At 39.9% G+C, this 13,444-nt stretch overlaps 1 protein-coding gene across 1 annotated transcript in view; it reads right to left on the bottom strand.

The window, feature by feature from the left end:
- The window catches only part of LOC117361317 (aldehyde oxidase 1-like), a 174,901-nt gene that overhangs the window by 152,420 nt on the left and 9,037 nt on the right, over positions 1-13,444 (bottom strand). The window contains exons 4-5 of the mRNA XM_033946482.1: positions 10,566-10,674; positions 7,143-7,269 (exon numbers count right to left, since the gene is read on the bottom strand). Of these exons, the coding sequence (XP_033802373.1) occupies positions 7,143-7,269; positions 10,566-10,674 (236 nt within the window). The remainder of the gene's footprint in view (positions 1-7,142; positions 7,270-10,565; positions 10,675-13,444) is intronic.

The following is a 13,444-nucleotide window of genomic DNA, read 5'->3' as shown; positions in this document are numbered from 1 at the left end:
TGAGTCCAATCTCTCTGGAGGCAGATGGAGACGTATATAGAAGAGACCTTCAGGGACTTCCAGCCTGGCATTTGGAGAAGCAAGGTCACCTGGAAGGAGAACATGACCTTAGTGTAGCAGGAAGTAATCCTTTAGCTAGGATCTGTCTTCCAGATGATACAGTATCATGTTGCACTGAGGATATGTCTCCAGGATTATGTGCACATGAAGGAAAGGTTAAAATGGTCATTTTAGTTGGTGATTCGATTATAGGAATATAGGTAGCTGGAGGGCATAAGGATCTTCTAACTTCCTTGGCAGCTTTGAAGATGGATAAAATTGAAATAACTTTGCTTTATAGACACTAGCTAATTTTAAAGATGGGAAAAGAACAGTTGGAGATCATAGAGCAGATTCAAAACAAACATCTTGTGCTGCAGGACCCATTGATTTCAGTACATTGGGCAGCAGCTTTCCAGAAGGAACTGGGTGCAAGTGCAGGTAATTCATTTATTCAACCTGCAGCTGAGAGATCGCAAGTGTGGCTCCTTGTAGTCTCAATTATCTTAGAACATAAATGAATAAGAGCATCAATAGAATTGTTATTAACTAATAAGGAAAAACAGAAAAAGAACCCAAAACAAAATGGCTGTCCAGTAAAAGGTACAGTGCGAATTAAAAGCAAAAGAGAAAGCTAGATAATACAGAAGATACTGCTGTATTGGTATATGTGGATGCCTATGACATAAGGAAGTGCGGGGAGGAAGTTCTAGAAATCAAATTTAGGCTTTTAGGAGGAAAGTTGAAATCCTGAACTTCCAAGGTAGCTTGTCAGAAATGCTCCCTATTCCACTCACAGGTTCCCTGAGGCAGGCTTAATTCAGGAATCCCAGTAAATAAATCAAATGATGGTGAAGGGAAGAGAAATTTAGATTTGTTATGAACTGGGCAAAATTCTAGATTACAAAAATTGGATAGCTCTAAGTCTAATAAATGTTGGCACTGTCATCTCGAAGCAGGGACTTTGGATCATTTATTATTCTATTATCCATTTGGTATGACTTTTTGGAAATCAATTTGGGACCAAATTAATTGTTTATTAGAAAATCAAGTTTGAAAATGAATAAAGAATTAAAAAAAAAAGAAAATCCAGTGGCATTGTTATATGATACTGTGCTGTTTGGTATGGCAATGAGGGCAAAAAGTCAGATTTCTTCAAATAATAACAAATTATTACTTATAATGACTGGGATTGCCATTCAACAAATTACATATAATTGGAAAAACTGGAGTAGATTAAATTATAATTTGAGGTGGAATTCCTTATGTCATATTTATAAAATGGAAAGATTTATTGCAATACAGCAAGGGTGTTTTAGGAAATTTCAAGATGTGTGGGAGTCATTAACAAAGTATTGTACTGATTAGATGACATTTTTTCCCTTAAATTTTACAGGTTCAATTATGAGGGGGGAGGGGGGTAATTTTATCATTATATAATAGGAAGGGGTGGGAGATAACAGCATATCATTTGTACTATTGATGATTATTAAGTGATCTATTTATGGTTAATTTGTTTTAACATATTGACACACTTATTGTAAGTTTGAAAATGATTAAAGATTTACAAACAGAAAGGATAAGCCATACCTTAATCTGAGTGGAGCCATTCTACTAGTGCTAATGTTTGAAAAGCTTTTAAACTGGATCTTGGGAGAAAGCCAACAGTCGCTCAGAAGCACATGGTACAGGAAAGGCACTTTTAAAAGTTACTACCAAATAGCTGTTAGAATATCTCAAGAGAGAAGTTGTATACAGTCTGAAGTAGCTATGTATAGTATATTTAAATAAAGAACAGACAGTTATAAACGACTCTCAGTTACCCTCATCAACTGCAATGCAGGTTGTGAGTACACAGAGAACTTTAAATCATCTGCATGGGAATTCCAGAAGTCTTAAAAATAAGATTGGAGAGAGAAAGAATGAAGAGCCTTGGTGGAAGAAGAACAGCCAATAGGATGCTGTGGTTCCAGGGTTCAAATTATGTCAAAATGGTTGGGTGGATCAGCTTGGTAGAGGGGTGGTGCTATAGAGAGTGTGCTAAAAAGTTCTCAGCCCAACCAAGAAGTGAATGACATGGATATGGTTCAATCAATGATCTAAAACAATGTCAAAACAGAATTTCATTTCTGCAAATTGGCACTTAACAAATAAGATGACACACTTTTCAGCTACAGTGGCAAACTAACGCTCAGATGTTAAGGATGGTATTAATTCAAGCAATATAACAGTCCTATAGAAAACATGCAATTTGTAGTCTTTATGAATATAGGAAAGGGAAAAAAACGTACCAAGCCTCGAAACAAACACAATACAAACAAAAAGAGGCACTGGAGATGTCAAAACCAACTAAGTGGCCAGAGATCCTTTATTAGCAGTTTGTATCAAGGTTAAGAACAAGCATAAAGGATCTCTGACCACTTAGGGCTTCTTTTACAAAGCTGCGCTAGTGGTTTTAGCACACGCTAAAATGCGCATGCTAACCGCTACCGCATCCTTTTAAGCAGGCAATAATTTATCGGCTAGCACACGCTATAGCACGCGCTAATCTTGTGTGTGCACTAAAAACGCTAGCGCACCTTTGTAAAAGGAGCCTTTAGTTGGTTTTTGACATCTCCAGTGCCTCTTTTTGTTTGGATATAGTCTTTATGAATAGAAATTCCAAGTGTGATAGGTAGTATATTGTGGTGGGAGACAAAATTCATCACCGTTCCCATCCCTGCAGATAACCGTGGGAAACAATACCGCGTCATTCTTCAGTGTCTATCTCAACCTCAGTCTTTCTACACTGAGGGTCAGTGGCTGTGCCCATTCATACTCTGAGTCTTCCCTCTCTCCTTAAAGAATGACATGGAGATGATTTCCCATGGTTATCTGTGGGGATGGGAAGGGTGATGAATTTTGTCACCGTGTCATTCTCTACCATCCACTCGGGCACAATTAGGAAGCACACAGTGAAATGCTAACAGACATTAGGAAGGTTAACAAACTTGGTACATCGGAGAGTGGGGGAGAGGGGTGTTAATGGATTTTTTGGTAAGGAAAGGGAACTAGCGGAAAACCTGAATTCGCTGCCTCAGTATTTTTTGAGGAGGATGCTGGTCATACCTAGGCCCAAAACATTTGATAGTGATGATTCATAACAACTAAAAGCACAGCACTAGAAGTCTAGAAGATATAACAGAGCAAACTGATAAACGAAAAAATAACAAATCCATAGCATTCACTTCAAAGGTCTGAAAGAGCTAAAACACGAAAGTGCTGCCTTGTCACTAGCTTATATTAATATGGCAACTGCGCAAGCTGAAAATTTACCCTCATGCAGTGATGGCTAGCATTACAATTTTCGGCCTAGTGCAGCCCAAAAAAGCAATCAGAATGTGAGGGATTATTTGAAAAGAAATAAATAAATAAAAAAGAGAATATTATGCTTCTGTATAGGTCCATGATATGATCATACTTTTGAGCATTGTGGGCATTACTGTGGGATTAAGTGGGCAGCTCTGATCATCCCATCTCAAAAAGGATACAGCACAACTAGAAAAGGTTCAGAGACAGGAGATATATATGTTAAAAGGAAAGGGACTTGTATACTGCCTTTTGGTTGCTTTGGCGGTGGGCATAGGAAGAGTTACATTAGAGAATGACACGGGGACAAATTTTCCCCCGTCCCCGCTGGAACTCTTTTTCCTGTCCCTGCCCTATTCCTGTAAGCTCTGTCCTCATCTGCACAAATCTCAAACACTTTAAAATCATAAGTAGCAACATTCTAGAGCTCAGATTGTGATGTCATAATGCCTCATTCCACCAATGCCTAAGCTCTGTCCTCATCTGCACAAGTCTCAAACACTTTAAAATCATAAGTGTTTGAGGCTTGTGTGGTTAAAGCAGAACTTACAGGAATGGGACTGGGAAGGGATGGAGAAATTGAGTTCCTGCAGGGATAGGGAAAAATTTGTCCCTGTGTCATTCTCTAATTTACATTCAAAGTGCTGGGCACTGGAGGATTAAGTGACTTACCCAGGCTGGAGGATTAAGTGACTTTGAATGTATGTCACTTAATCTTCGTGAGCAGCATAGGGATTTGATCTCACAACCTCTGGTTGCAGAGGCAGCAGCTCAACCAGTGAGCCCCAACCCTTCCTCCCTTATAAGGAAAGGCTAAACAGATTAGAGCTTTTCAGGCTGGAAAAGAAACAACTGAGAGGGGTTAAGATACAGGTTTATCATATCATTAGTGAAGTCAACAGTTAGAAAGGGAATAGTTGTTTAATCTTTCAAACACTGAACAAGAGGGCATGCCATGAAATAACCAGCAGGTTGAAATCGAATTAGATAAAGTTTTTTTTCATGTAACACAAACATAAACAAAGCGACTAAAGTAGTTTGGTTCAAAAAAAGGTTTGATCACTTATTCCTTGAAATAATGTTTCAGGATTTGCTGTTTCCAATGGGACCATGAAGACTTGAGCCTTATTCAACCACAGCTCCCGAGGACGCCAGTGGGCGAAACACAGTTCTGTGTCGGGCTGTTTGCTTACCGAAATAAGTAACACACAGAAGCGTGAAGTGTGCAGAGTGGGAATGTGATTCAACAGGGAAAGATCTGATGGAAGGCAATCAGAGGCATATAAACTGTCCATCTATGTCACAACGAGTGATTGGAAAGAAAACCCTCTTCAGGACTGAACTTGACAAGTGGTCAACATTTGTTGACATTAATTTCTTATGCCGTTATGTATAGTATTTGTATAGAATGTCTGTTGTTTGTATTGAATACGTTGGGTGTGTAATGAGGCTCATTGGGGGGTGTAATGTAATGTAAATTGTATGTTTAATAATAAGAGTGGAGAGAATTGTAAAGATATTAATAATATTATAATTAAAAGTCGATTTTATAACTGAATTGATTTTGTAAAACAGCTTCTATAGTATGTTTTGGTTGAAATAATGTATGAGAAACTAGGTCTAGTTTTGGCATATTCTGGGCACTTGTGACCCAGTGTGGCCACAGCCAAAGATAGGATGCAGTGTTCAATGAACCTTGGTCTGACTCAGCAAGTTTCAAGTTTAAGTTCAAGTTTAATAAAGGTTTGATTAATCGCTTAATCAGAATTCTAAGCGATGTACATATCACTAAAATTACAAAATTTAGGGAACAATACAGCAAATGACAAAAACTAAGTTTTGCAAGACTAAGGACTAACATGACAAACCCATTCAACACAAGGAAAAGTAAGGAAAGGAAATACAAATTATTTGATAGTAGGTAAGACATTCAAGGGAAAAACGAGAGGAAAGGAAAAATCAATGAAAAATCAGAACACTTCAGTGAAGTTATGCAGCAAAGTTACTTACTAATTATCAAATGCATCCTTAAAAAGAAAGCTTTTTAATTTGCTCTTAAATTTATCCAAGTTGCGTTCTTCTCTTAAATAAATAGGGAGCGAGTCCCATGTTTGAGGGGCTGTGATAGAAAAAATAAATTGCCGTCTTGTATTAATAATTTTAAGTGAAGGGATTGTCAGTGAGTGTTGTTCATTCGATCTCAATGTTCTATTTGAATTGTATGGAATCAATAGTTTAAAAATAAAAGCAGGCGTTTTATAAAGTAAAGATTTGAATGTAAGCAAACTTAATTTATATGTTATCCGGTGAGCTACCGGAAGCCAATGCGCTTTCCTAAGGAGAGGTGTCACGTGATCAAACTTCCTTGCTTTGGATATAAGTTTAATAGAAGCATTTTGAATAATCTGTAAACGTTTGATTTCATTTTGAGCTATTCCCTTAAATAGGGCATAGCAGTAATCAATTTTAGAAATCACCAAAGAATGGATTAGAATGTTAAGTGATTTTGAACAAAGAAATTGCGAAACTGAACAAATTTGACAAAGTCTGAAAAAGGTTGATTTAACAATGCTACTGATGTGGTCATGGTAGGTTAATTTATAATCAAAAATAACACCTAGAATCTTAATGCTGCTTATCGACTGTAAGGTGATACCCATAATAGAAATGGGAAAATTAAGTTCGAGGCTATCTTTCCAAGGAAATAGCATCACATTTGATTTGTTAACATTAAGTGCTAATCTATAGTGTCCAACCACTGGTTTATTTGTTCAAGTTTTTTATTAATTGCTATTGTTTCCCTAGGGTTGTTGGTATCAAGTGGATGTAAAAGTTGAATGTCATCTGCGTAGGCAAATACATTAAAACCAATGGATTGGCAAAGGGTCATTAATGGGGCAAGAAAGATATTAAATAGAAGTGGAGAAACAATGGACCCCTGAGGAATACCGTAAGTTGTTGAAGAACTTTCGGACATTGAGTTGTTAAAAGACACAATAGAAGTTCGGTCTGTAAAATATGATATAAACCAAGAAAGGATCTGATCTGTGATGCCAATAGATTGAAGTCTGTCTAACAAAAGCCTGTGATCAATCGTATCAAAAGCAGATGAAAGATCAATAGAAATTAGGAGAACATCTGTATGTATGGAAGTGGACATGCCAATCAGCGAGTGTTCTGTAGAATGATGCTGTCTAAAACCTGTTTGATTCGGATGTAAAATATTGTTTTTTTCAATGAATTCAGATATTTGATTGAATACCACCTTCTCAGTCAGCTTTGCTAGAAAGGGAATATTTGTGATTGGTCTGTAGTTCGACTTATCCTCAGGACTAATTTTTTGTTCTTTGATAATAGGACGGATGATTGTTTCCTTCCATAATGCTTTGCTGAAGACTTTCATTGACCAGGGTAAGGATGAAAGGACCAAAAATTGTAAAATAGCGTTTAAGAATAAAGGGGGGGGGGAGAGATTGAATCTGCTTGGGAACCCTTGATATTAATAGTCTTAATGAGGTATTCAATCGCCATAAGGTTTGGTAATTTGAATTGTGAACATTTGGAGGATAATGACCCTAGCTCAATTTGTTCATGGTCTGTTATTGCATAATGGTTTATAGTAAAATTTTTCCTGATACCTTTCTTTATGTTCTTATGTTCATACACAGTTGTATGTTAATAAATTACCTGAAAATCTCACTTTCCTGATACCTGCAGTCCTAAATACTTGGCTCAAACAGATAAGAAATACATACCTCCTAGAGTCTCATATATCTGGTCCATAGTAGGCTCAGGGTGGTTCCTCAGTAAGGTATACATGGACATCACCATTCCAGGTGTGCAGAAACCACACTGAGATCCATAAGCTTTTGCAATCCTTTCCTGGGACAATTTAAAGAACAGGGTATTTTTATAAAGTTGTAGTCTATTTTGGAAATATAGGCCCTCCTTTACAAAGCCGCGTTAGCATTTTTAGCGCTGGCCGCGGCGGTAAGAACTAAAAATGCTAGCGCGGCTTTGTAAAGGAGGGAGATCGTTTCAAAGACATCAGTTCCACCTCCCATGCCACCTCTTCAGTTTCCCAGATCTGCTGCAGCTAAGAGGAGGGACTGAAGAGTCAGTACAGGAGGCAGAATACTCATGAAGCTGATGCCATACTACACATACAGATAGAGCTTCTGATCTCTGGTATTTAGAAACTGTAGTGTTTTTAAAAAAAAAATAATTATTTTATCAATAAGCATAACTAATGAACAAGCACAACCAAAACAGCCAAAGTAGTTACATGAATTTTCCATAAATCTGCAATTCAACTAAATCAGTGGTCTCAAACTTGCGGCCAGGGGCCACATGCGGCCCGCCAGGTACTATTTTGAGGCCCTCAGTATGTTTATCATAATCACAAAAGTGAAATAAAACAGTTTCTTGATCATATGTCTCTTTAGCTATAAATTACAATATTATTATTAAGACTTAGCCAAAAGGAAAGATTTATAAACTATAAAAAGTTTTACTTCATGCAAAATTGTCATTTCTTTAATAAGACATTAACTATTTTTTCTGAGGCTCTCAAAGTACCTACAAATCCAAAATGTAGCCCTGCAAAGGGTTTGAGTTTGAGACCGCTGAACTAAATCATACCTCCCCTTTCTTCCCTTCCCCCTTCCTTCCAAAAAAACCCAGTTCATTTCCCCATGTATGGTATGTTTGCACCAAACTTGGACTGAGACCACTCATGGGGCTAGATGCACTAAAGTCAGCGATCGTCACTAAACCTGCTTTCACAGCTTTAGAGAAGGTCGCTGTTACCGACCCAATGTACAAAACGGCCCACCGCGTGTTTTTCCCCTCAAGTGCCCATTTTCTAATCCGGCCATGCAAATTAGCAAAAGCCCCATGCAAAATAGCCACGCGATTGATGCACTAACATCGCTTGGCTATTCCAAATGGGGTTTTAGCAATCGTAAAAACCGTCTGGGCTAGATCTGTCTGTAACTGTGTTACCAACAGGTCTGCCTGGTTTTTTTTCATTCTTTTTTCAATGGCACTGATATTGTGCGTGTGTTACACACGCAAAATATCTGTCCCATTAATAAAAAGAAAAGAAAAAAAGTCCTCCACCACCAATGATGGCCTTCCCCAATGACCCCCCACATCCCCGAGCCACTGTCCCCTCCAAACCAAAACAAATGGCAGAAGGGATGCCTACTCCCTCCTGCTATCTTGATGACACCCTCACAGCAAAACTGCAGGAGGGATGCCCACTCCTTCCTGCTATGAAGGCCCCCACTCCAATCGCCCCCACACCAATCATCTCCTACCCCTACCACCAAAATAAGGCAGGAGGGATGTCCATTGCCTCCTGCCATGAAGGCCCCCAGCATCAATCACCCCCATCTGCCAATCATCCCCTCCCCCCTGAAAAAAGGCAGGAAAGATGCCCACCCTCCTGCCACTGGAGGCCCCCCCTCACCCACTTCCTTCATACATTTTAAGTTGGGAGCAGTTTTTCCTTATCCAAGGCTGCCAAGTTTACAATGCCAGGCCTTCCCCTCTCGGTGCATCATGTGAGGGGTCTAAGGTCCTGATTGGCTCAGATGCCTCAGGCCTTGTCCCTTGGGAGGGGTCATAGGCATCTGAGCCAATCAGGGACTTCCTTAGGTGTCTTCCTCTGTATCCTGGATATAAGGAAGAGGAGCTTAAGGCCCTGATTGGCTTGCTTCTCCTGTCACTGCTGTTAGGGCTCTGCAATTGATGGGTCGCATTTGCATATAAATGATTTGCACCTCTGTGTAAATCGTTTGCAAGCAAACGTGATAGTGCATCGATCGCTGCTGGAGAATTGGCCAGAGAATGGGCCAACAGTGATTGAGTCGGTATCCAGGGTGTAACCACACATGAGAACTGTGTTCAGCTCTGAGTGCTCCATACCAAAAAGAGATACAGAGGAACTAGAAACAGTTCAGAGAGGAGCAGCCAAAATAATAAAAGGATACCTAGGCTTGTGAAGTCGTGCTTTTTTGAACATCATTTTGCACTGTTGGTTCAGATGTTAGTGTTACCTCAACTTGATTACTGTAATTCTTTATACTTGAACTTAACATCAAATAAATATTCAGTTGCTCCAGAATACTGCAGTTGCTCCAGAATACTGCAGTTAGATTAATTTTTGGTCTAAAAAGATACGAGTGTGTTGCATTAGGGTATAAGAATCTTCATTAGTTATCAGTTGAGAGGCGAATTAAGCTTAAATCAGCTTGCATAGTTCATCGTATATTACAGACTGACTCTTCAGATAATCTGATTTTGCTTTTTTCTCATTTGCATTATTCTCCCACCAAATTATGTGGTACTTTATTACTACATTTCCCATAGATTAGAGGTGTATGGTATAAACAACAGCTCAGCTCCTCTTTTGCTTATGCTGCCATTAGAATTTGAAATAATCTACCTGTTTACATTAGGGCTGATCTCAATTACTTACAGTTTTGTAAAAATTTGAAAACTTTTTTATATGACTTGTTGTAATAGCCATGTTATAATGATATTTTAATTATTGTTTATGTATTTTCCATAGATTTTACAGCCTCTTTGAATGTAAATCACCTTGAATCTTATTGGTATAATGAGATTAATAAATTGTGTATTAAATTAGAATGGTCCCAATAGGGGGAAAGGCTAAAGAGGTTATGGATCCTCAGCTTGTAGAAAATATTTTATGCAACTCAAAGCACAATTAAGCTCTGGAATGATTACGTTAAAGGGAAAGGGATTTGATATATTGCCTTTCTGTGATATCAAAGCAATTTACATATTTATATACAGGTATTTTTCCCCCTCTCTCCAATGGGATCACAGTCTTACGTTACTAAAGGAAAAGTCCTGAAACCAATGTAAACTTTGGAAAGTCAACACGTATCCCTGAGATGAGCATTGAAGACTAGATTTACTGTCTGAAATACAGATGGGTAGCTTTGACAAGGATTGGCCACTGCTGGAGACAGAATGCTGGATTGATGGACTTTTTAGACTGATACACAATTTATTTAAAACTTTTTTTTATACCGTTTACGAAAAAACCAATTAAAACATACATAGTACATCTTATGTTCTTATTTTTCAAACTCATACATATCGTTATCGAGTTCACAGCAAAACTGATACAACTATGTTTTTACCTGAACAGGATGGATCCTGGTTTTTGTGCTTCCGATTCCTTCCACAGTGGTGACGGCAGCACCGTGCAGTGAGCAGATGGGAAGCAAGCAGGCATTGACAGTGTAGTGACTTAGCAATGTAAAGGAGAATCAAGACCATTAAATGAGATGTAAATCTACTCAGGAGCATATTTATTAAGTGCCTAAAGTTGTTTAAGATGATGCACTGCAGAATGAACTCAGGCATGTGCTAAAAATATTGTAGTTTTTTAATACGAGCCATGTCTTGGGATAGAGACTGGGCATTCCTGTGCTAATCAGTTAGCACAGTTACATTATCGTGTGCTACCTGGTTTGTGCAGGAATAGCATGCTAGCCCTTCCCACCTCTAAAATGGGTGGCTAGCGTAGAACTATAGAATGCCTTGCTTGGTATCCTGCGGTTTTGTATGGGCAGGATGAATTTTAAGAAAATGCTGAAAACTCAATTATTTGCCAATGCCTTCTTAAGCTAAGATATATTTCTGTTGATAATCGCCTTATAGAATTTTTTTGACAGCAATGTATGATTTAAAGCTTGCTTGTATTTCTGAATTGATTGAAGTTGCGCTCTATTCCTGTTTATAACAGGGACGATTAATGATGTTGTTTAGACATGTCTATGTTATAAGTGATAATCGAAGGGAGACAAGATTTTCTGTATGTGATATGGAAACCACATAGTTGTATGCGGTAGATAAATTTTTAAATTAATAAATAAATAAAATAATAAATGACCATGTGCTAATGTCAACATTAGTGCACAGCCATTAATCCAAAAAATATACATAAATTGTCAAAGGCCTTTGGCATAGGCTGTGCATTCACTTGTTTATTAAATTTTTGCTTTCCTCAAAGTTGGGCAGGTTTTCAATGATGAAGGGAACATTTTTCAATGTAAATTTATTTTCTCCATGTTTTTGATTTGCTACATGCTGGGAACCATAGCTCTCCTTCTTGTAAATGTGCTGTTTACCTGCTAAGTTTATCAAGAGTGTCAGTCCAGGAATGAAGGGTTAAGATGGCCGTTGTAGTTGGAGATTTGATCATTACACATGTAGATAGCTGGGTAGCTGGTGGATGTGAGGGTCTCTTGGTCACTTGCCTATCTGGTGTGGAGGTGGCAGACCTCATATGTCACCTAGATAATATTTTAGACAGTGCTGGGAAGGAGTCTGCAGTCTTGGTACATGTGGGTATCAAAGATATAGGAACATGTGGGAGGAAGGTTCTAGAAACTGAATTTAGGCCCTTAGGTAGGAAGCTGAAATCCAGAACCACCAGGGTAGCATTTTCAGAGGTGCTCTCCATTCCACACACAGCACCCCCAAGAGTTTATAATTTCTATAGTTCTGCTAGACGTACGCAATGCTGTACATTAAACATGTAAGAGACAATCCCTGCTCTTATAATCTAATTAAGACAGACAAACAGGACAAATAGGGATTGAGGAATTTCTCACAGAGGGAATGATAAAACAGACATGAGTACTTTACAATGCGCGAATAAGGTAATGGTGCAGGAAGGAGGGTTTTAGATTTGTTAGGAACTGGGCAACATTCTGGGGAAGGGGAAACCTATTCCAGAAATATGGGCTCCACCTTAACCAGGGTAAAACCAGGCTGCTGGCATCAACATTTAAAAAGGAGACAGAGCAACTTTTAAACTAGATACTGTGGGAAGGCCGACAGTCAGTGAAAAGCGCATGGCTCAGAACAAGGCATCTTTACAAGATATCACCAAAACAAGGAAGAAAGGGCATCCAAATAGCAAGGTTGCAATAGAGATCATAATTAAGGTGACCATACGTCCTGTTTTCAACGGGACAGTCCCGTTATTGGACCGACTGCCCGTTGTCCCGAGCCACTGCTTCGTGATGTGAAATGTCCCGTTTTCAGGAACAGCATCCCAAAGCTGTGCGCGGGGACAAGGGGACGGTCAGTCCAGCACCAAACCCCTGCAGTGTTCTCCGCGCCCGGCTAATCCTGCTGCTGCCGCTGATGCTCCTTCCCGGGCTGACTTCCACATGCAAACTGAACCCAAACTCTGGGCTCTAACGTGTGCGTGCCGACTTCCCTTCTCTTCCCTCCGAAACTGGAAGTTACATCCCGGGGGGGAGGAGAAGAGAAGGGAAGCAGGCACGCACACATTAGAGCCTCGGAGCAGGAGTTCACTACGGGCAGCGACTAAGCGAGACACAGAGGGAAGCTTACAACTTGCTTCGGGCCTTCCTCGCTGCCGGGTCCGACTCCTGCCTACTTTCTGTTTGCGCAAAGGCAGGACCCGGCAAAGAGAAAGGCCTGAAGCAAGTTGTAAGCTTCCCTTCATTGCTGACATGGAAGATAGGTCAGTGATGGAGGGAAGCTTGTGACTCTGCCGATGGGAGGGATGGGAAGAGAAATGATGCTGCTGCACCCAAGGGGGGGAGGGGAAGAGAAAAGCTGCTGCTGCTGCACCAAAGGGGGGAAAGGGGGAATAAAAAAGCTGCTGCTGCTGCACCCAAGGAGGGAGGGAGGGAAGAGAAAAGCTGCTGCACCCAAGGGAGGAAGAGAAAAGCTGCTGCTGCTGCACCCAAGGGGGGGGGGAGAGGGGAAGAGAAAAGCTGCTACTGCACCCAATTGGGGAGGGCATAGGGGAAGAGAAGTGCTGTTGCTGCACCCAACTGGGAAGAGAGAGGGGAAAAGGAAGACAAGGGAGAGGAGAGGAAAGAGATGCCAAGACCATGGGAAAAGAAAGGAGCTACCAAACCATGGAGGGGGGAGAGATATCAGGGTATATGGGGGGAAGGGGAGGAGACAGATGCCAGACCAGGAGGAAGAAAGGAGAGAAAGGAAGAAGAGATGCCAGATAATGGCGTGGGAG

This window comes from Geotrypetes seraphini, chromosome 5, assembly GCF_902459505.1.
Source record: "Geotrypetes seraphini chromosome 5, aGeoSer1.1, whole genome shotgun sequence".
In the NCBI taxonomy this organism is placed as follows: Eukaryota; Metazoa; Chordata; class Amphibia; order Gymnophiona; family Dermophiidae; genus Geotrypetes; species Geotrypetes seraphini.
Note: the sequence above shows the minus strand (reverse complement) of the source record. Positions and strands in the feature narration are given on the sequence as shown.